Source organism: Meleagris gallopavo, chromosome 7, assembly GCF_905368555.1.
Source record: "Meleagris gallopavo chromosome 7, MGAL_WU_HG_1.1, whole genome shotgun sequence".
NCBI classification, from domain to species: domain Eukaryota; kingdom Metazoa; phylum Chordata; class Aves; order Galliformes; family Phasianidae; genus Meleagris; species Meleagris gallopavo.
The window spans coordinates 16109184-16132910 of record NC_139410.1 but is presented as its reverse complement, the minus strand read 5'-3'; the positions used below and the strand labels follow the sequence as shown (position 1 = coordinate 16132910).

Sequence of the window (23727 nt, the reverse complement as noted above, 5' to 3'; positions counted from 1 at the left end):
ACTGAAATAACATTCAGCACAAAGCTCCCAAATATCCTCCCTACAGAAAGAACAATCATTTCATCTCATTGCTACGTTTTCAAATATTTCTCCGCTCCTGTTGAAACTCTGAAGATTGTTTCAGCGTCTTCAAAGTTACATTTGTAAACATACTCTTTGGAAATCCTGAAAAGGAAATCAGTAAAATTAATCACTGTGTCAAAAGCATGCTTCCTTTATTGGGTGTACATTCAGCCAGCAAGGCAGAGGCAAGGAAGAGCTACATCCTGTTGCATTTGTTGTTTTGTTTTCCAGTGAAAAGCAATCCAACTCCGCACTAAAGCACTGTGTCCAGATTCATATGGAAGCCATAAAGTGCAGATGAATACGTATCGAAGACTGCCCATACCAAATAATTATCAGCAGCTTTTATAGTCTGCTCTGGCTTGTATACTTACCAGATACTAACTCAGCATTGAGGAGGCTGAGTCGTACCCTGACATGTGAGAGCCAGGAACTATTAGGTACTGCACTAACAGTGGGTTTGCTTTTCCTGCCCATGCTATTACTCCGTATTTCACAGACCCCCACCTTCTCTGCAGACAGAATAATTTGGTCGCTCTTTTGCTGTCCCCCCCCAGCAACAGCGCTCAAGACTTCGCTACCTGGTGCCCCATTGTATCTGCTACATGATTTAAATGGTTGCAGTGGTGGCTCTGCAGGCCACTGTAGCACGACACCATGCAGCGAGCAACCAAACACCTCCAGCACTTAGAAAACAGTGCTTGACCTTTACTTTTGGATTTTTCCCCTAAGCTGCCCCAAGAATAAACAGCGTTTGGTGAGCACGTTTTCCAGAAATTCTAAAGTGACTTCAGAAATTTCCTTCTTTTTCTCATTCAGATACAGGATGAGCAAATATTCTGAATGCTGGAAATGCCAAATGCCCATCAGCTCTTCCACGCCAGCAGAGGCTGTGGCACATCACTCCTCAGGCTGCCCAGCTGGAGGCAATCAGCCCTCCTCTCAGGGACTAGCACCTAGATTTAGCAGACCAAATATTCCAGGGATTTTAAATTACACTTTTCTTTGTTTCAAGACAGATCTGGAAAGGCAAAATCTAGAGGGCTTTCAATTTTCTCCCATCGTTTATGAAGATTTGCAAGACAGATACAATCCATCCCACTGAAATTATAAAGCCTGAGCGTCTGCAAAATCCTCAGCCAGGAGCCTTTATGCCAGTTTATGATTACATTGTTTAAATGCTTGCAAAGCTCTGTGGGCAGCTCTTGGGTTTGTCTTGCTGCGCTTTATCTGAAGCCTGTTTTCGTGGAACTGTACTATCTGTCCACAAGGTGGAGCAGCTAAATAGCTTAAGATGTGAGCACTAAGCCTCCAGCTCTGGAAGAAAAGAAAATCATCTGACAGGGAAGGCGCTTATAGAGAAATTACCCGTACTCCTGAAGGATTCTGATACACGTGCTTTCACATGGCACAAGCAACATGATCTTCCAAAGAGTTTGTATTAGGCTTATGTTCTGAGTTTACTGATTAAAACAGTACTTAAGTATAGTACTCTACATGCAAACACATTCTGGACACTGAGACATGCTTTCTGTCACATAAAAATCTGCATCAGCAGAATTTGGGAACTCCTCCTTGGTCTGACGACTCGGAGGACAGTCCTCCTTGACAGCATCAGGTGAGATTCCATGCTGTGCCTCCAAGTATGAGCAGCTCATAGGCAAGGAGGAAAGGGATGCGAGAGGATTTCTATGGGATGAAAGACCGACTGCAGAGAGTTGTTAGGAGGGGATGAATTCAGAGGGTTTCTGATGTAGCTGGCAGGAATTAAAATCTTTCTTTGCTCCATTTTATTTTTTATTCCATCTTTCCTCTCTTCCTCATTCCAAAGGCAATGCGATTATTAGACACAATTCTTGACCTAATTCTAGCCTCTGGTTCCTGGGCAGGTGCTTTGATATATTCTAATAACAACAGATATATTCCTGGAGAGTACAAGGCACAGCAGTAACATTTTCTATGTCAACCTCTATCTCTCTGAGAACATTCCAAAACCCTGTATTTTTCACATGTGGGCACAACTGGATCTGATCTTTACAGCTCCAGCAGTTATCTCTGTGATATTTCCTACAATATTCACAATTACAGAAAACAGTTCTATACTAGCCACTGCCTGAAGCACAATTCCAAGCACTAAGCTGGGAAGCCACGAGTGAAATTTTTCCACCTCATTTATAAGTGTTACTGTCGCTTCTCTAATACGTTGATCAATGGATAGCCCTGTGCCAGTTAACAGATTCATCTTCTTTTCCCTGCTCCTAAGTAGGTTTTTGTTTCCATTCTTCCTTGAGACTGCATTGCCAGCACAAGCTTTTCAAAGTTGCTGTCCTTACTTGCTTCATCAAGTCTTACCCATTAGGTAGGGTTAGCACAGAACCTAGGAGAAAATAATTTTATGATTCTCAGCACCTGGACACTCTCCTTCCTACCCACATGACTGGGATTTGGAAGATCAGTCAAACTCACCTCTAACATGGTTTCCGTCCACGCTTAATGAATCACCTTCACTTCTAAACCTTACTTAAAAATAAAACAAACAAAAGAGACAGACAAAAAACACTGCTCTTATCTATAGTTTTGTCTAATTGAGTAATTCCAAGTTCCTCTCATAACTAGATGTTGACATGCTTAAATCTCTCTTAAAATCAGTTGGCCTGAGGCTACTGTTCACCTCACCACTCTTGTAATCCCTGTAGTGATAAAAGTCTTATCACAAACGCACTGATTCCATGAGAAAACTTCCATCACCTCTTTCCATGCAGAAACAAACTGAAAGAACACTCTTCTAGTACAACCTGTTTCTTTAACTACATTACTGTTGGGAAACACTTGCCATGACGGCTCGACACAAGTTTTAAAAGTAGTTCAGGGCTACGAAGAAAACAACTTGAGTAGTGCAGCAAGAAATAATGACATCAATTTCTGAGCACTTCCCACCCCACAGTGAATCCACAGGCATTACCTATAGGTAAGCCATCTGGAGAGGAGCTTTGGCTTTCCATGTTCCTCTCACTAAACCAACCAAGCAGCAGAACTAAAAGACTTTCCCATGCAGGCAAAACACTCATTTAGAGAACAAGGAATTGATTTCACTTCCATACAGTATCTTTACTTTAAGACTGTGACAACCAAAAAGATGTGTTTTGCCGAAAGAATCACAGTCCACCTTTCAGGGCAGCAGTGATGAAACAGTGGGGTTTGCATGGAGAGCAGTAATCACAAATGCACAGAAATGAAAATGGTCACTTGTTCACAAGCACCTCAGCGATGGAACCATCTATTTCCACGGCTTGCCCCATACTCATAGCAGCAGATAGATTCATAGGAGGTTATTTCTGCAGTTTCATGTCTCATTTCTTAGCACCAGTGTTCAGGAAGGGAGTTCTCATCCACTTGTGTGCTCTGAACAGGAAGGCAGTGTCACAAATAACTAATGATAAATGCGGTCAGGAAGAGCTCCCCTGGCCATTTGGAGACATCGTCCTCAGTTCACACAAGGTAGTTTGTTAGCAAACAAACAGAAAGTGAACAGACAAGCAGTAACACACAAAAAACTCTTCCAAACAGCACTGGCTTGCTTTAAACACTTCTCAGGACACCCAGAGGCAAAAGCGCCCTCAGCAAACAGCTGTAGCAATAGCACAACTTCACATTTCCTCTTTTTCCTCTACAGTTGTTTGTTATCTCTCCTATACTTCAGCCATCCAAGCAGAGTGACAGCACACACCTCAGCTTTGCCTCCACAGCATTCCATAGCTCCAGTATTAGCAAATGGGCCTCGGGGAATCCAGCCACAGAAACGCATCTGGGTGCTCTTCCTCTCTCCAAGAAGATCCACAGACAGGCAGCAGAGCAGAACCTGAGAGTCCCTTCAGCTGCTTCCCAGTACACAGCCTCTGCACACCTCTATGCACAAAGCCACGGCCTTTGTGCTGAAATGGCAGGAATGGACGCAGATGAAACTCCATTTAGCTGCTGGAGCAGGCAGGAAGAAATGGTTGTGGAGAGGTAAAAAAGGCTGCTGACAAAGCTGTGGTGACTGAACGTACAGCCAACCTTCTGAGAACCTCCAAGTGCCACCCTGAAGGCCGCACCTGCAGCTAGCATTCCAGCAGCTATACAGAGCAGCTCGGCATTCAGCAGCAAAGGGCAATCTCCAATGGGAGCAGGGAGCTCTCAGTCACTCTGCGAAGGAGATATAATGCAGCCTATCTGCTCTTCCAGCTGCCTGATAACCACAGGTCTGTCTCAAGCTGAAACCTATGATGTCACCCTGCTTTCTAACCCTGTCCCCTTTTAGAATAGCCTTTCACCGATGCACTGAAATAGCCATAAATCAACATCAAGAGCACGAAAAAGGCATGTTGCAACACTTCCCATCTCTCTCCTTGCTCTTGCTGTGCTGACACATATACACATTAATTGAAAGGATCCCACCAAACTGGGTGGATTTTCCTCCCAAATTGACGTGGTAATTTACCTCAAGTTTTATAGTCTTTGTGGCACATCTTACTAGAAGCAACCTAAGAATATGCGAAATTTTATTCAGATACACTATTATAGGTTAGAAAAAGCATGCAGTATTGAGCCTAGAATGTACATGAAAGTACACAGCAAACAGGTCCTGAGGCAGGGCTTCGCACAGGACACTTTCATTGGCATACCAGGGGTGTGAATTTAAAATAGCACAATTATAGCTGTGTAAGCCCAGGAATACACATACTTGCTTAAGTATGCTTTTCCTGTCTTTTCCCAGATTTGCAAGCAGATTACACTGAAATTGGTTAAAAATACATCTATATTCTTGTGTGGCATATTATTGCACTGAGTTACCATGGGTCAGAGGCAGCGTGGTAGCTGAAAACACATCCATCCATAGGCAGCACAACCAAAATAAAAGCTGAAGGCCGTTCTTTCGCTTTAAAGCAGACGCCTTTGGGTCTGTTGTTGTTGTGTGTGAAGAGACAGCGTGCAGCAAGCCACAGCAGCTCAGAGGACACAGCAACATATGAAGCTGTGATAATTCCACTGTAAGTGAATCACAGCTTTACCTGCATATATAGCACTCCTGCACTAACCAACTCCCCCGATGCTCCTGCGCTCATAGTTTAAGATGTACTCCTCTGCTTTTATACTTACGAAGGGTTTCACATCCATTTATTAACATATAGTAATCTTATTTGCTGTGCCCCTTTATTGTCCCTTTGTGATTCCTTAGGAGGGTGCAATCTTCAGATTTATTTTTTTTTTTCCAAACCCTTGGCAAGATTTTATTTAAGCCCTCAGCACAGCAAGGCCCGCCGCTCCATCTTCTGTTTGCTCATTAGTTTTAACATGCATCAATGTCACTAACAGCAGATGTGAGAGCACGCGCAAACCCGATTCAATTTCCTTTGTAACGCAAATTTATTGATAGAAGAATGTCACTGAGCAGATAAAACGCACAAAAGTTAAAAAATAACCCGGTGAGTCTAAAAAACAGGTGCTCGGCTTACAAACGTCACAGAATCATCATAGGATCACTTGAGCCAGAAGGGACCCTCGCAGGTCGCCCAGCCCGCTAAGAACAGCGTTCCTTTGCTTAAAAGCTGAAGTTCAAACACTCTCAACTCCGTAGCCGAAGACTACAAGGACACACATCAGCAACTCACCGAGGCAAACACGCATCGCTTTCAGCAGGCGGTGAGCTCGGCCCCTGCAGGGCCCGCCCCGCCCGACGCGGCGGCCATCCGCAGCCCAGCGGGGACCGCGCTGCAGCTAACTCGGCGCCACGGACGGCTTCCCGGCCGACAACTATTTTGCAACACGTGCTGAACTTGTTGTCGGATAGGGCTGGCGTACCGGAACAACATAACAGGTGCCAGCTCTTAAAGAGGAGAAACGGAATGACGCTCCTTCTTTTACGGAGCTGCATCAACCCGGGCAGCGCGGGACGATCGCATCGCGTCGCTCTCTCCCGCAGAATCGGCGCCCGCCGCAGGAGCGGCGCCCGGCCGCGCCGCCCCGCGCAGCCCGCGCTGCTCCCGTGCCGCCGCCGCTCTGCTCGCCTCGTGACTTCCAGCAACGCGCGTTTGGGCAGTGTTTTGACCATGAAATTAATACTGCGCTTAATCGGAGAAGCCCTGCGCTCAGCAGCCAAACCACGGCTCTCCCGTTTTCCCTCCAAAGCGCCTCGAGCACACAGAGCCCAGCCCATTCCCGCACGCCCAGCCCGCCGCCCCGCACATCCCGCTCTCCGCCCGGCGCAACTTTTCCCGCCGCCGTGCCCGCGCCCTGCCCGCGGCCCCCGCCCCTCCCGGCCCCGCCCCGCCCCGCCGCGCCGCAGACAATGGGCGCGGGCCGCTACTCACCGAACAAGGTCAGAGCCATGGCACAGGCGGGGACTGGCCGGCCGCAGCGGGGCCGGCATTGGCGCGGCGGCGCTTCGCGGCGGCGGCAGGGCGCGCCCGCAACGCCCGCGGCCGCGGAGCTGCCGGCTGCGACCGAGGCGAATGGGATGAGGGCCGCGAGGGGCCGCTGGGCCGGGCGCGGCCCCGCTCCCGCTCCTCCCGCCCTGCCTGCCGCCCGCCCGCGCTCTCAGTGCTGCCCGCCGCCTCGGGGAGCCATCTTGCGCCGCCACACGACCCGCCTCCCGCCCTCCTGCCGCAGCCGGCGGGGCCGTTCCCATGGCAACGCGGCCGCCCCGCCGCCGAGGCACAAAGGAGCGCCGGGGCCGGGCGGCAGGTGCGGAGCCCCGGGCTGCCGCGGCCCCGAGGGGGAGCAATCCTGGGACAAAGCACCGCGTTTAGAGCAGCGGGAGGGCTCGCTGCGCGACGGAGCGTCCTCCTCGCGGTCCCTGCGGACCCCTGAGAACTCCCCGGGTACGAGAAGTTCCAACCGCCGGCGGTCGCCAGCTGGCACCGTAAACGGTAGTCAAATCCTTCAGGTGAAAGAAGAGCCTAACTCGCTGCCCGCGCTTGCATTCTTACCCTAGGAACAAATGCTTACAGGCAGGGGTTAGTTAGCACATACACGGCTGGGTGACTTGATGGCTTCGCGTGAAACAGCAGTCCTTGCACCTGGGAAGAAGTAAAGCAGAGGAAGTGTAGCACGGTGGACCTGATTTCACCAAACGTTTTTATTTTGCACGTATGAAGTGTGGAAGTTTGTGGAGCAGCGGGACTACTGTGAAATAATACACTGATTGCAGGGCTAAAATGAGACTTAAGTAGCTGGAAAATGGGTTGGAAGAAGCAACAACAAACCTCTGCCATTTTGCCTACACGACGTGGTCTTTGCTTTGCTTTTTGAAAGGAAGTGGATCTTCACACAGACTTCTTTTCTTACATTTCCTGAGATACAATGTCAGTATCCCCTCAGATTTCCTTGAATTACACAGCCAGTTTTTTCTCTGCCACTACACCGACATCTTTATCTAATGACCACTTTGTTTAAATTAGAAATGTTTTCTTGCCCACAGAAAGTAACACTTTGACATGTGAGGAAGAAATCAGAGGCACAGATCAGGAGGAAAAAGCACGCAAACAGCCCTGTGTTCTCTAAAGCAAGGGTCTCTTCTCCCACACCTTGCTTTTTGAGCAGGCCTAAAATCATCATGGCTATTCCCATATAACAGCAACAGTATCTTACAATTACATAATATCTTGTGGAGCCAGCACACCTCAGAGCACTGGCAATGATGTCTTAGCAACAATTCTGGGAATTTCCTTAGTGAGCACTACTGAGGCACCTCGCCATTGCTTCGCAAGGATGATCTTGGTATGTAGTTTCTCTTGAAGCTCTCCCTTTTAAGAAGGTTTGTTGGCACCACACTGTAGCAGAAGCGCAGTTACACTTGTTGCCTGTTAGGAACGTTCAGGGTGCACCGAGGCTGTACTCTCTGGAAGAGCAATACAGATGCAGGATGCTATTTTCCGCACCGCTCCTTGTCCTTCAGCTGCTTTTTCACCTCCTCCCCTGAGCTTCAGAGCTCTTAACATTCCAGAGGCAATTACCACTGCTTCATTCTCTGCATTAAATCTCCTTACTGGGATTTAGGGCGGGCTGCCAGTGTCTACTGCTCCACTGTGGCCCCTACCCCTGTGCCTCTCGCTTCTGACGTGGGCACAGGGCACAGTCTGCTACCCACTGTTGTCCTCCATTGATCCATCTGAATGTCTGTGGGCCTGGTGCAAAATTGTGCCTAATTACAACACATTTATTCTTCAAACCTGAACTAATTCACTCATTATATATTGATAAATGAGATTTTAAAATTAATTACTGACATTTATAAAGATTTATACTCAACCTAAAGAAAGGTTTCCAGCTTGTAAATCCAATATTATGTGAAGGAAAATAAACATAAAGTAAAGCCGTCCCTTATTAATGGGAAATAGTAAAAGTGAAGGCATGGTGAAATGTTACTTGATGAATAGGGGTAGCATCTCAAGACAGCTGCCCCTTGCAGCAGGAGGCAGCTCAGCAGAAGCCTAACACGTAACTGCCAGCGGCTGCGTTACCAGCGCCTCCACGGCTCCTCTCCTCTGCAGTGCAGAGTTTGCTCCCTGGAAAAGGCAAGACAGGTTTCTACCACTTGCTCAGTGGTTCTACATAATTTACAAGTCATCAATAAAAAGTTGGAAGACTGACTGCTGAGCTTTCTTAAGCTTTCTAGTTAAAATTAATATTTAGTAAGTGCAGCTACTTCAACATAACAGCAAGTCTACAACAAATACAGAAGTGTCCCTGCATGCTACCAATATTTTGAATGTTTCTTGCTTTGATGAGAGAACTGTCGTTTGAACTTATCTTTCCAATGCTCTTCATTACAAATGGCCAAGTCACTTAAATGTAATATTACTTGGCTCTGCACAGGCACAGGGGGAGACAGGAGGCCTGCATCAAGTACAGCAGCAATCAGCGACCTTTGCAAGCCAGGCATAATCAGCCTCTTGCTTGCACCAGTGCTAGTCTGGGGATTTCCATGGCAATAATTTTTTTTTTTTTTTAGCTGTCAAAATAAGCCAATCACATCTAATCAATTCGCTCCATTTAGATGGGTGGTATGAGACATGCTGTTTTGGACTTTGATAGCATCAAAGAAAAAAGCTCATTCTCCTCTATGCCACCTGAGCAGAGCCCTTTCCAAGACACGTCTTTAGGGCTTTCACATTATGGCTCCCACTTAATGGATTTCCAAGGCATCCGCATAATATGCGATGAGAATTACATCATGAACTATAGATGGTATATAGTAAATACTATCTGTATTTGTATATACTGTAAATACTGTATATATACTATATAGATACTATAAATATACTGTATATATACTGTAAATACTATACTGTATCTGTAATCTGAAGAATTATCTTAAGCTTTGATATAATTTCCATTAAAAAGAAAACTCACACCCAAATTACATTTCACAGCCAGCTTTTCCCACTCAACAAATGACAACAGCAGCAAGTTACAGTGCTCAGCTTTGCCCCCACTTTGCTTCAACACCAACAATGCACGCAGCACTCAAGGTGCACGGCTGGCTGTAATGGAACAGCTCCTTTTGCTCTGCATTGGGTGACTACTTTCACCTTCTCAAGTAAGTGATTTTTCTCTGTCTTTCAGTTCAGAGGTCACTTGCATACCAAGAACCATCTTTTCCAAGCTTTCACCTTTAGTCCCTTTGATTTTAAGAGCAGCATAGCGGTGAGATTAAAGATGATTGTCACACACAGGAATTAATGATGCAGAATCCTAAAATGGTCTACTTAGTTTTTAGCCCCTTTATTCAATTAACATCACCAAAGCTCCTCTAATGCTTTCAAACATGAATTTAAAAGTACTTCCAGTACAGCTCCACAGAGGAAATTCTTCTAATTCTGCTTTTCTAAGAGCAGGAGCCAGAAAAAGATTGGAAAATGAAATGAAAGGAAAAGCTATACAAGTTTTTAATTATTAAAGGTAATAATCATCATATAAATTGCTAGATTTGACCAAAATTGACCAAAACTTGCCTCCCATTAGGTCATGACCTACATGAGGATATGAGCTTGGAGCCCAGAAAGATGTACAATGTGAGCCACGGAGCTTCCTCTCACAACAGCTTCCACGAGACACTGAGAGCAAGTGGCACAAGGATGGGCAAGAAAGGGCAAGAAACCAAACTACTTAGAGCTGCAAAAGAATATTATTATTTGCAGCTGGTCAGAATATATTCTAGCAATGGACTCTGTGGAGCACCTCCCCTACAAAGACATGCTGAAGGCTTGTTCAGCCAGCAGAGAAGCTGCAAGAAAACCTCACTGCAGCCTTCCAGTATTTAAAAGAGGATTACAAAAAGGAGAAGAATCAAGATTTTACAAAAGTAGACAGTGATAGGAGAAGGGAGAATGGTTTTAAGCTCAAGAGAGAAAGTTTAGGTTTATGTCAGGGGAAATTCTTCACAGAGAGAAGTGAGGTGCTGGAACGGGCTGCCTGAGAGGCTGTGGATGCCTCCATCCCTGGAGGTATTCAAGACCAGGCTGGATGGGGCCCTGGGCAACCTGCTCTAATACCAAATCTGGAGATTGGTGGTCCTGCCTGTGGTGGGGAAATTGGAACTTGATGTGATCCTTGGGGTCCTTTCCAACCCAAGCCATTTTATGATTCTACATGAGCTTTCTTACTGCCTGTATGTATGCTCACTAGTGGGTCTTATCAGCAGATATATATATAATGCATGACCAGCTATTCATTATGTTAACAAGATCCTAGAAAATTCCAAAATTGCTTGTACTTGCTGAGATATATATAGAATGGTATGTTCTCTTATTTTTTAAGAGTCCTGCATATGAAACACATAATGTTTTTGATTGCTTGTTTTATTAAGTGAAATGAACAAGCTAATTAGAGGAATTCCAGGAAGTGTCTGCTTTCTGTCTCCTAGGGACAAGCTTCAGGCATCAAAGGAGATAATACTGATGGGCTGTAAAACACCCAAGTGTGTTTATATTACCTCTAAAATGCAGCTTACAGCTTCTATTTAACTTTCATATTTCCTTTTTATATCACGTTTAGAAAGATTCAGGCATTAGTTGAAAGAGTGCTTGTATGCATTTGGAAAAAAAAATGGTAATTACAATTTTAAAAAACAGAAGGTAAGCCATTTGCAGGATAGTCTTGGGAATAAACTGTTACAATTTTATCCATAAACACTAAAAAACAAGAAAAAGCTGGATTCAAAAATCTACAAGATACTTCTAGTCCTGACTTTGAAAACGTCTTCAACCCTCAGCAGATGAGCTCCTGCTTGAAGCCATAAACTATGCCACAGAATTGGCAGCAGTTCTTCATGCAATAAATTGTAGTTTCTAGATCCACTTCTAGATCTACTGGATGTCTTCGAGGAATTGCCAAAGGTATTAAACATTCTCATTAGCAACAGAACTGCAGTTCCGAAGCGCTGTGTAGAATATTCAGTAGAGAGAAGTATTTTGTACTAAATCATCAACTGGAAGTTTTTATCCCCAGAAAATGCTGGAAAGCTCTGTTTAACTGCTTTCAGCAACATTTTAAAAAAATATATACTTCTCTCTTAGTGCAATTATTTGATTTTCTAATATCAGAGCCCTCAAAATTATTTCTACATTCTTAGATAATCCAATGCTGCTGAAGCCATTCAACAACAAAATGTTTTTTGCATCTTGCAAATACTCACACATCTTGCTTCTCAGAACTGCATCTCCTAGGCACTTAGGGGTCTTTGAAAGAACGTTCAAGCTTAAGAGCACATGAAATGTTGAAGGATATTTTAAAGCTCAGTAATTTGCTTTATACAGACAAGGGAGGATAGGCCCTGTTAAGTCAAAATTCAGCTCCAAATCTGATGCAGTTTTTATGCTACTGTAAAAAATAGACTGAGTAAGACCTGAACTTTGGGAATGTTCTGAGAATTTCCTACTGTACAAATTACAGTCTAGTCGTCAAGCAGAAATTCATCCACTGCCCTCATAGAATGAACTTTTATGAGCTGAAGATGCTTCTAAGACCAGATCTGAGAGTGCTCAGGTAGCACATGCCTTAGCTAACTGAACTGCAGTTCAGCCATGTTTTCCATGCGTTCCATCAACAAGAATGCATCAAAAGAATCTGCATCTTGGGCTGCATTGAAAGCAGCATGGCCAGCAGGTTGAGTGAGGTGATCCTGCCCCTCTGCTCTGTGCTGGTGAGGCCTCACCAGGAATACTGCATCCAGATGTGGAGTCCTCAGTACAAGAGAGACATTGACCATGTTGGAGTGTGTCTGAAGAGAGCCTCAAAAATAATCCCAGGAATGGAACACTTCCCTTGCAAGGACAGGCTGAGAGAGCTGGGACTGTTCAGCCTGGAGAAGAGAAAGCTCTGGGGAGATCTGATAATGGTCTTTCAGCATCTAGAGGGGAGCTATAAGAAGGAAAGAGAGACTCTTTACCAGGGTCTGTGGTGGTCACAGGTTGTCCAGAGAGGAGGTGAATGCTTCATCCCTGGACATTCAAGGTCAGGGTGGACAGAGCACTGAGCAGCCTGATCTAGCTGTGGTTTCCCTCTTCATTGCAGGGGAGTTGGGTTGGATGGCCTTCAAAGGTTTCTTCCAACTCAATTCAAAAGGCTTTCAAAGGAGAACATAAAACCTTTCAAACTGAGCTAAAAAAGCAAACACACCATCGGTAGCTTTCAGCTTTGCTGTACATAACACAGGCAGCTCTGCAAGAAGTCAGGTTAACAGCAGAGCACAACAAGCACAGAGTAACACTGGAAATAACTTTCAAGTCCTGCATTAGCTCTTGGGGCTCCCAGGGAGATGGCATTAACTAAAACAACTTCAAAGAGCTGGAACTGAGCAAAGTTTTTCTCATAATGATTTTAAAGTGTTACTGAAGGGATCAATAGAGTCTGTTAAACAAACAAGCTGTTTAAATCAAGTATTATTCCTAAAGAGAAGACAAATCACTCTTGGAAGTAATAGTGGGATTTAATTAAGATCGGAGATTTTCACGATTCGTTAATTGATCTCCCAGTCCCAAAATAGTTATAGTGAACTGCAAGTTTGCAGCAGTAAGATTACTTATGAAGGGACAGAATTATCTGATCCCTTTGAAGCCCTTTTATCTGTGCCAAAAAGCATAATTTATTATGTGGTTTCCGTAACTGATGTCACCATTTTGCTGGGGAGAGGAGGGCAAGGAAAGGGGAAAAATGAATGTTATTTCCTTTTTCTTTAGTAATAAAATAGATGCATCCCTTGATCGTGAACATTTTGCTTATTGTCAGCTAAGACATGTGGAAAGTACCTCACAAAGCAGGAGTAAATTAGCAGATATCCAGGTCCTAAATTGGCAGTGCCAGAAACAATTACTAAGACTTGGTGTGTTATTGATTCTCTTGATAGGACTATAAAATGCATTGGTTATTTAGACAACTGAGAAAAGCAAGGTGGTTGTGAGACACAGGGAAAGCTGGCTTTCATTGTGATGGTTTGCATGTGACCATAATTGCAAAAGAATGAGTGGTTTTCTGCTCCAAGGGGCCAAAGCAATGCACTGTACTACATGTAAGCTAGCATCCATCCTATACTCTGATCCTCCTTGTTCACTCATGGGAGACGGAGTTGCACCAGAATTCTGGCCCTTACCTTCCAGGGACCAAGGGTCACAAGCCAGTGATGACCTCCGCAGTGCTGGCAGTGGCACCTGGATGAAGTTCAGCCCTGCAGCTGAAGCCTGCTGGACCTCTGCACTGTAATGGCAGAGCTCATGTGGGTACAAGATATGGCATGAAGCTTGGGCCTGCAACCCTTGGAGCCGAGGACTTTGGCTCTCATTAGCTGCTACTGCCAGGAGCCCAGCAAATGCCATTTGCCTGCTTTTTCTAATTGGTTTGTATTATATCTACAAAATCTTTACCAAAGGTGGAGAAGGAAACAGATGAGCACGAGCATAGAACAAGGAGGAAAAGGGAGGACAAAATGCCCTTTTAATGCAGAAAATCCTGTCTCTTCCTCCATCCCTTTGCTTCAAACGAACTTTTCACCTCCCACACAGAGCTCTGAGTCCTGGGCTGCCTGCGGCCCTGCCAGCCACCAGGCCCCACTCCTCTGCTACCCGAGGAGACCTGAGCTCCTGCTGAGCACTCTCACCACATACCACAGATGAATAAACAAAAGCAGAAAAACCCTATCATGATGTAGAGCAAAACCACCAGATGAATGGGAGTACTCCCTTGGGTGGGCTCAGGCAGAGTGTGACTGATGGGTCCAGCCCCCAGACTACAGTCACAAGTACATTTCAATATCATTTGAGGAAAAAAGTATTCCTTGTTCTTGCTGTAATAGTAGAGTTGTCTCTGGCTCATGGCAGAGACCTTTTTGAGAGCTCTCTGCCCAGAGAGAGATGCAGAAGTGGCTTCCAGCATCTCCTCATATAGCATCAGACACACTATAAGTGCTGCATGCACCATCAAGTAACAGTGAGAAGCAACCTGCCAGCTATGCTTGGAAGCTCATCCAACCCTTAGCAGGAGAAAGCTCAGCTACTTGCAGCAGGACAAAGAAAGGAAGGGAGGGAGCTTTCCAGAAGCACCGAGACAGGCAGTGCTGCTGTTGCTCCCCAGCCTCTTCTGCCCCTCTCATGTGCAGAAAAATACATAAAAACTTTTTGATAATATAAAGAACGCGTTTACTCAAAAATATTGAGCAGTTACCACTAGATGGCATTTTGTTCCTGAGAAATTAGAAACTCCCACATTTTGAATTACTTGTTACAGACAGCAGGAAATAGCAGGAAATGAAATTACTTACCTCATTCGGTTAATAATTTATATCCATCGTCTTGTATAAGGAAGACATCACTAATACAAGATAATGTTACTTGCAAATTTATAAGTCCCTCTTAACTACAGACTGCAGCTCGCCTCCAGCCCCCTCTGCTTGGTAGATGAGGAGCAGAGTCGCAGTCAGCACTTAACAAAAATCTTTACCACATTTTTAAATGAAACACGAATGTAAGCCAGCCCTCAGACTTGGAGCATGCCACAGACATCTGCCAGAAATGCTTTGCTCCAGTAACTGTGTGCTGCATTTCCTGTGTTATTTTTGGATAAAGCCTCAATACAAATTGCAGTACCAAAATCATTCCCACTTAGGACTAGAGCTGTTACAAGCCCCAGTTACAGACATGATACTTTGAGCCAGGTCATCTGAATTCCAACGAGGAGAAGCAAGCTGTGATGCACAAGATGACATTTCCATTCTCCGTCTTTGCATGGTAAAACACACCACGCTCAGAAGTGCAGTGCAGTTGTACTTTCCATACTGTGAAATGGGGTGGGGGTGGTTTGTTCAGTGTCCACAAGCTGCTCAGTACCAGATGAAAACAAAACATTTCCTTCAACGTACAGCAAAATTTAAGACTGAGAGGAGAACTACCAACTTTGAAGGAGAAAGACTAGTGTACGTTTAATTCTTACTTGTGGAATGTCAAAACAGCATCAATAAACAATTTCATGTTGCTCACATGCAAATCTATGCAATATCATGGCAATGTTTTTTCTCATTAGATGATCATAAGTACCACTGCACTACGTGCAATTTGCTCAACAGTTAATCACAGCACAATTCAGCAGCCTGGATACTGGCTGCTGCTTAACTGAAAACTGATATGGCAACACTGCAGAACCCGTGAAGCAAAGAAATGCTAGAGGGGATGGGAATGAAGGAAGGGCTGCCTGCTGGGGATACCCAGTCAGCTTGGCTGCAATGAGTTCCCAGACAAAATGAGGGGAAAAAATAAAACCAGTTTCTGGATGCAAGGCATTTCAGGTCAAAAGCAATCCCTGAACCAAACTCTTTTATCTACTACATAAAGCATTTTCTATGGCAGAGAACAAAGTCTCAGCTCTCCACAATGTCAGTCCTGCTCAGAGAAGGCTGATATCCTTTTTCCATTCAGTGTCTCTCCTCAGGCTTCTACATTAGCCCCACAAAATTGCCTCCTAGTAAGCACTGTTTTTGCAGTTAATTTAATTTTCCACTGGAATTCTGAAAGAAAAAACAATCTCAAAACAAAACCCCAAAGACATTCCAAACGTGCTGTTTGAAAAACAAATAAGGTGTAATCATAGCCATAGGATGGCTTAAGTTGGAAGGGACCTTAAAGATCATCTGGTTCCAAACCCCCTACCAAGTAATGTAAAACTGCACTCCAACATGCTTAACTTTCTGGCTGTTGGTTCACTTTTGGAATACACTCAATGCATCTGAAGCATACATTTCACACCAGCTCTTCAGCTCCAGCAGCCACAGCAATCAGTGCTGCTGCTATCAAGGGAAGGTAGCAAAATCTTTAAGGATGGAGCCTTATAGCAGCACTCAACCTACAAGTGCTCATTTCATACATTTTTGAGCACCTGAAGATCTAAATTGAAAAAACATTTAGTCAAAGGCTTCCCTGCTTACAATGAGCCGCTACAAGGCTCTAGGTACGTCAGTGGCTACTGAGGAAAGAAGTGCAATTTTGAGTTACAAGGGAAGAAGAAACACGGTCTGTGTGTCAGGAGCCACTGTAGGCCTTTACATTCTAATTTTCTTAAGAAGAACAGATAGTGATTAGCAACTGGTTTAAATCACGTTCTGATCTCTTGTGTGGGAAACGTTGATTACAGAAGTTGCTTTAGCTTAAGTTACATAGTTTTTAGAACTGTACTGCAAAATTTTAAGTTTGCATTTAAGTCATTGTATTGGTTCAGTAAGGACAATTTTTTATTTATTTTTTTTAAACTTCATCTTAGTACTATTACACTTCTCTCAAGCAACATGTGCTGGACTGAAATAAATCAACAAACATCAAAAGAAAATTCTCTAAATGTTTGTGTTTATACCAATTTAACTATGCCAAAGCAGTGACATTTAGGCAGACAAGATCTCCAGTATTTAATGCTCCTAGTGGCTGGCCTGTTCTATCAGCCAGTTCTGTTAACTGGGTGTCTGCAACCTTACCTGATAGGTGAAGACAAAAGCAAAAAAGAAAAAAAAATTCCACAAAAACCACACATGAAGTTACGAGAGCAGGCAGACTGTGCACATCCTCCTTGCAACAAAACAGCTTTGCCAGGCATCCAGAGCGAGGAAAAGGCCGGAGCTTATCAGAAACTGGTACTTGAGCTTTAAAGAGAATGTGGAACATAAGCATCCCAAGGAAACCAATGCTGTGACATACAATAGGCAGGAACAGCAACCACAACTATGCTGACAACTCTAACTGCACTCTATTTACATGGTAACTGGCAGCAGAGCTGTAACAGATGCCTGGATAACAACTTTTACACAGCATGCAAGACACCGCTGTATAATTTACAGAAAAAAAAGGAGCTACTTTCTATTAGAACAAAGGCTCCAAGAAATTTGGGTAAACTGAAAGAGACGCATAATGAAACCTTTTAGGTATTCACACATACATGAGTCACAAAATGTGACCTTACTACCTTGACATCAAGTGTTAAAAATGTTCCTTTGTAAAGTGAAACATACAGCATCTGTTCTTCATTTACAAGGATTATCTATTTCTTTTATTTCAGCAAAACATTAGCTCTTTAAAATAACTCTGGTGAAAGGGATACAGTAAACAGGAAAACTAAAATACTGGCTTGGTTTTGAAATCATAGCCATGCTGACTGTAGTTTGTTGGCATTTTATGGATATCTAGAATGGCTGTACTATATACACATTATGTAACCTTTAGGAGCATCTTGCTCAATGCAGTCAAGAGCAATGTGATGTTCTTACTACTTACCCCAAGTGAGATCAAAACGTTTGATAACAACATTATAAACATTTTGAAGTAACAAATAATCATAGAATGTATCCTAGGATCAGAGGAAGAGGTTGGCATGAATAAGAAGTGAAACATACTACCTTTTCCACAGGAAATAGTTAACAAGTTGTAATGACTTTTTCTCCATTTCGTTTCTGCAATTTATTCAGAAAGGCAATTTATTGTGTTTGCTGCTAATGCCAAAGGCTCATTCTCTCTGCTTGTCTCCTTCTTCTCCTGATGAGAACCTGAGATGTATGACCTGGATGTAATTTTCATTTCACTTTTAATGATAATAAAACAAATTAGCAGCTTTCTAAAAAGTATCAGCCAGGGATTTATCAGACAGTACCCTGCCTCTGTAATGGCCTAGGATGAGCGGTCCAGATCTGGGGAAAGAAATATTATTTACATACCAAGCAAATAGCAGCCTGCTGCAAAACAAGAGAAAGAACTTTTCAGATAGCGAAAAGAAAACACAAGCTAACTTTTGCCTTATGAGTAGCTCAAAAGACACACATCACAGTGTGCAGGCCACATGCTTGCATTTGATACATTAAGCTCACCATAGGCAGGAGTTACACCAGGAAAACTTGTTTCCCTGCAATTCTATCCCTCTGAAGCTCATCTGCTCAGTCGAATGCTGACTGATCTCCCTGAGTTGCACAGTGCTATCTTTTAAGCTCATTAATCATAAGCTGGGAGCACCACCAGGCCCTGCTGGCCAAAGCCAACAAATAGTACCAGCTCTCTACTCTGTGTGCTAGGGATATTTAAAATAATCACTACGCTTTTTTGATTAAATATTCACTTCCAGATTAAATCTGCTACCTGTAGTTTATTTAAAAACTTTTTCCCTCCCCTTCCCTCAGAAATGAATAGGAAGAAGTGCTTGGAAAAACATACGTTATTATGAAAATGAGAACAGATGATGGACAGGACTTTGAGCAAGGTTTAAAGCTTGTTAGAGAGTTAATATCGCCAGGGAAGAATCAATGTGCAAAACCAAGAAATTCCACACTAAGTATATATATGTATGTACTTTTGTGGGCTTATCATTCAGGAAAATATTTTGGAGAGAAAGAAAGTAAAAAGCAAGGAAGGTCATGGTTATAAATTTTGGGAGTTTAAAAAAAAAAGACTAAAAACAGGAATTATAAGGACAAGAAATGTTCTCTTAATTAAATAATAAAACAACTCTTAAAATCCCTTTTTTTTTTCCATGATGGTGTCATCTATATCTACCCTACTCAGTGTTATATGAGGCTGGTTAAATAAATCCTACCTACATGACTGTTGACACAGCGGATAAAAATAAATAAAGGAAAATAGTACTGTAAGCTATCTTACACTTCATGCTCTGCAATGTAAATGAGCGCAGTCCAAATTATCTCTACTGAGGGAGGCAACAGGCAGCGCATAAATGCAAACAACCTTCATTAGACACATTGTCATGAGTATATTAATCATGTCAAAAAGCATTGCTGGAGTTTCCTTCAGCACAATTTAACATACCTTACTTTATTAGGATGCACTTAATTTCACCGTGTTTTCTCCTCATTATCATTTATGATGACCAATTAAAATGTTTGTATCTGCCTCTAGGCAAATTACTTCTGTAATTTCGGTAGCTGAAATCACCACTCATCCAACACTTGTCATCTACTTCCATCAGTGTAGTATCTTCATATCTTTATTTTCCCAGCCTATATTAGCATTTTAAAAAGAAAAAGCTTACTTGGATTGGATATTTACATGTAAAATCAAAATCGATTTTTCTTTGTTTGTTTCTTCTTTTTTTACAGTGGAGACAGTAAGGAGTGGATATTTCTTTTTCCTCAGTTCCTCTCTGTCACACAGTCTTCATGATTCTTCCTTGAAATGATGACTATAATTCATAGTTAAAGAATCATACAATGTTTTGGGTTGGCAGGGTCCTGAAACATCATCTAGTTCCAACCTCCTGCCCTGGGCAAGGTTGCTGACATCTAGATCAAGAAGATGTCCTGTGTATGCTTCTTACAATGGGCTCAAAGTTGCATGCAGTTTAAATTTCATTCCCTCGGTTCAAAAGATGCGATAATTTCAAGTACATGGCAGTTTTACTTCTTTTTTTTCCTGCCAATGCCTCCACACCATAGTCAAGAGCTTTTCAAACAACAACAGGATATGGCACCTCATCTATCATGTTTCCAACATTTATACATAAGATCAAACTACTTTTCATACCGTAACAAACAAACATGAGGGTGTGATTTCTTCTCAACCTCCCACAACAAAACCGTGAGCAGTTCATCTGTTATTTCTTAGCGTCACGTATATTAAGGTGAGATTAAGATACCTGAAATGTTAACAGGAAATTCTGGTTACACACAACACCTTCGCAGTGGCACTCACTGCAACCAGAGATGACTGAGCAACGGCTGTGATCACCAAGCCGCTTGTGGACTCCTGTGGATTACTTAGGCTCCTAGAATTAAAGATACATGGCCAGCTCCTCAAAAGGTGCTGGGTGTCAACTTCAAAGCAATGGAATTTGGTTTATTTTCAAAAGAACATTATGCATTCTTATTTTTGTAACTTTGACATTATAGTAATAACTTCCAAATAAATGCTGGTAAGTGTAGTGATAAAGAAATAAGTTCGAAGACGCTGCTACCTTTTAGAACAATTATAATTTCATTAAAATAGGAACATAACTTAAAGATAGATTTTATTCTCTTTGATGATTTACTCATGCAAACTGCACATAAAAGAAAACAGTACAGTTTGTGAACATGTCAAATGTAAAGACCCAAAATGCTAAGTACAGAATTAGTGTGACATACGTCTCCAAACAGAACCCATGGTAGTACGGCTAATTACTGTTTTCTATTTGCTGAACACAGATTTTAATGGTTCTTTTTCCAGCCCCACTGTTAAACTCATTAACTGTTTACATGTCTCCTATACACTTATGAAGACTTACTTTTACAAGCGTGACAGCTGTTATAAAAAAACTTCACTTATATAAATATGATTTAAAAAGCCTTTGTGTTTAGGAGAGCAAATTATAGCGCAATCAATAAGGCCTTGCCTAGTCCACCAAAACTACAATGAAAAGTGACTGTATAGCTTTCCTGCAGAATTCACATTTTGTGCCTTTGCAATTCATTTCCTTCTCACAAGATGTCCATTGTATGTTACCATCCTGGAAATGATCAATAACTTACTGTTTATTCCTGAAATTGGGAAAGTAAGACTTCTAAACGCATGAGGGTATCAACTCAACTTCCTTAGTTTACAATACAAAATAGTTAGAATCCTTGTTATTTGCATGCTTAAAGCCCTGCAATGATATACATATGACCTAGATATCTCTTTGTCCAGTTTCATTATAGTACGGTTGTATATATATACTGTAGAAATCATGATTTTCCTGTGGATCAATTACATTTTTTAGATTTTAAACTGAATCAAATAGAAATCTGATGGCACTGACACTTAAAAACACGTAGTATAGTGTGGAGAAGTAAGAGCAAATGAACTACACAACCCATTATAAATGCATTAAATCTTTGTTATATACATAATGGAATCCTGCTTTACTGCCAGTTGCTACTATGCATCTGTTTTTGCTATTATACAAAGTTTTCCCACCTGAAAGCACACATCTATATTTTTTTTTAAACAACTTAATCTATTGTAAAATATTGTACTGTATTTTGAACATGAATACAGAATCAAAATAGATAATGGCACATTTAAAAAACTCAATATCCTACAGATGATTGGATAATGAGAAAAAGTGTACCTACAATCATTTCATCAGAAACAAACTACATCATGGAATGTTAGTTATCCAAGTTTGCACAGTAAATAACATTTTAAAACTGCAATCACCTATCAGCCAGCATCACATTGAAGGCATCTTTAAACATTCAAGCAAAAGACTGCTGGCATTAACTACTGAACCATTCTCACGCACACACCACACACACCACATTATAATTACATTGTTTCCAAGATACGGTAGATACTGATTTTTTTTTTTTCCACAAGAAAGGTATCAAAATTTTTGCTACTAAAAGATGACAGTGCTTACACAAGAATTAAGTACAAGTTAGCTTGCAAATACAAGACAATGACAAAAAGAAGTCTTGAGTTGTCTGAAGGATTTTAGGCTTTTCTGGCATCCAAAACCATGAGTAAACTCAGTCTGCGACTCAAAAATCCACAAAATATCATCTTACTTTGGAATACTAAGTATTCCATACTTGATAACCCCGTACTTTACAATATGCTTACTGGTTTCAGCCAAACAACAAAGGGTAGTTACAGATACCTATGCTTACTGAAGAAATAAAGCTTTCCTCCCCTCATAATGAAAGTGTTGGAGAGGGAAAAAAAAAAAACAAAACAAAACCTGACAAATTAAAAAAAAATTCTATTTAGTAACGATCCTCATTTAGGACAGGTATGTGCATAAGAGTACTGTATTTCATATACTGTACTGGCCCTATTAAACAAATTAAAAACCCAACGGTTAAAAAGGTAACCAAAATGCTATACATAAAATAACCCAAACATTTTTCTCCCAATGTTCTTCCTCTCATAATGTGCAAAACAACAAAAAGGCAAAAAGACTAAAAGCAAATTTACTGTTACTGTCTTTCTCTTGCCTAGTGCTTTATGACCTTGCTCACGTTACAAAGTCAATAGGGACTATGCAGAACTTTGGTATAAAATGTCACATAATATTACTATCACAGTCTGGGGGATGAACTTTAGTAACTCACCCCAATGTTTGTTGAAATAATACCAAATTAAAAATGAAATAAACCACGTTGTACTGTACATACACTTTACACATTAAGCACGAAAATAACTAGTAAACCTAACACTTAAGAGAAAAAAAAGTCTTTTACAAAGAGACTTGTAACTGGTGTTCTGTCTCACCTTCACCTGCCAATCGTTAAAGCCAAATCTAGGTTTGAATTTTAAAACCGAGTAATTTTAAGCTACAATTTCTCCTAGCTGGAGACTGGTCTTTCATTGATTTCCCTTTAAAGTCACAAACGAATACCTAAGAAAAGGATGCAACCAAGTTCCTAATCAACTCCCCGAGGGCTGCGCCTGGGAGGGCGGCACCGCACCGACCTGGGGAAGCCCGGGCTCCGAGCTCTGGTCCGCCAGCTGCGTGAGCACCGAGGTGGCCACCGCCTCTGCCTTGGAAGTGGAGCTTACACCGTTGGAAGTGCTGACAGAGCTGTGCTGAATAGCTTCCGTGTGTGGGCTGCTTGGCACTGAGACGTCTTCTGAGCTGTCATCTTTATCTGCAGCTTCAGAAGAGAAACTGGTTTAGTTTTCTTTCCCCTCTTAACACAAAACCACTTCCCACGCGACAGTAGTCCCCTCCTAAACAATCAGCATTCATGGTATCACTTAACGCAGCAAATTGCAAAACAATCTAATTTTCATTGCTTTTTTTTTTTTCTTTTTTTTTGAGAAAACGCTACTTCATAAGCAAAGACATGGATTGCATTATGGAGCATTCAGCAAACAAGAACATTTTCACATCTTCAAAACCATGATTAATGCCATCTGATTCCCCACCTAGTAAATGAACTGCTGGGTATGGTGCTCACGTTGTGTCAATAAGCACTACCAGTAGATTGAAGGTGCTACCAGGTCTGCTGCCGCTATACGAATTTTTAATGGGCACCATTTCCTTCATTTGCTCAGTAGTCAAGAGACCGGTTCTGTGATCAATGATCATGATATCCTCTCTGAAAAAGGTGACATTTATAACCTCATACGTTAGACAGTATTTCCACAAGTTTTCAGACCTCATTCTTTTAACATATTAAAAGTTCAGTGA

The 23727-nt window shown here is 42.3% G+C and overlaps 2 protein-coding genes and 1 long non-coding RNA gene across 12 annotated transcripts in view; 1 reads left to right on the top strand and 2 right to left on the bottom strand.

Annotated features, from left to right (window-relative positions):
- The window catches only part of CHN1 (chimerin 1), an 80183-nt gene extending 73629 nt beyond the window's left edge, over nt 1-6554 (bottom strand). For 2 of the 4 annotated variants that reach the window (XR_014884530.1, XM_085228632.1), the window contains exon 1: nt 6414-6548. Coding sequence is in view for 2 of the 4 variants with exons in the window: in XM_085228632.1 (XP_085084758.1) it covers nt 6414-6432 (19 nt within the window). In the remaining 2 variants the exon portion in view is untranslated. Of the gene's footprint in view, nt 1-5714; nt 5746-6413 lie in introns of those variants that run through there. The other 2 variants (XM_085228634.1, XM_085228633.1) reach the window with 2 other exon arrangements.
- A 258-nt stretch (nt 6555-6812) lies between these two features.
- Nucleotides 6813-22271, top strand: LOC109368589 (uncharacterized). Its single transcript, XR_002116775.3, has 3 exons — nt 6813-7821; nt 9477-9643; nt 10069-22271. It is a non-coding gene; the product is annotated as an uncharacterized LOC109368589 (long non-coding RNA).
- The window catches only part of ATF2 (activating transcription factor 2), a 50982-nt gene continuing 47818 nt past the window's right edge, over nt 20564-23727 (bottom strand). For all 7 annotated transcript variants that reach the window (XM_085228631.1, XM_085228624.1, XM_085228629.1 and 4 more), the window contains one exon: nt 20564-23188. In XM_085228631.1, the coding sequence (XP_085084757.1) occupies nt 22962-23188 (227 nt within the window). In that variant the 3' untranslated portion in view covers nt 20564-22961. The remainder of the gene's footprint in view (nt 23189-23727) is intronic.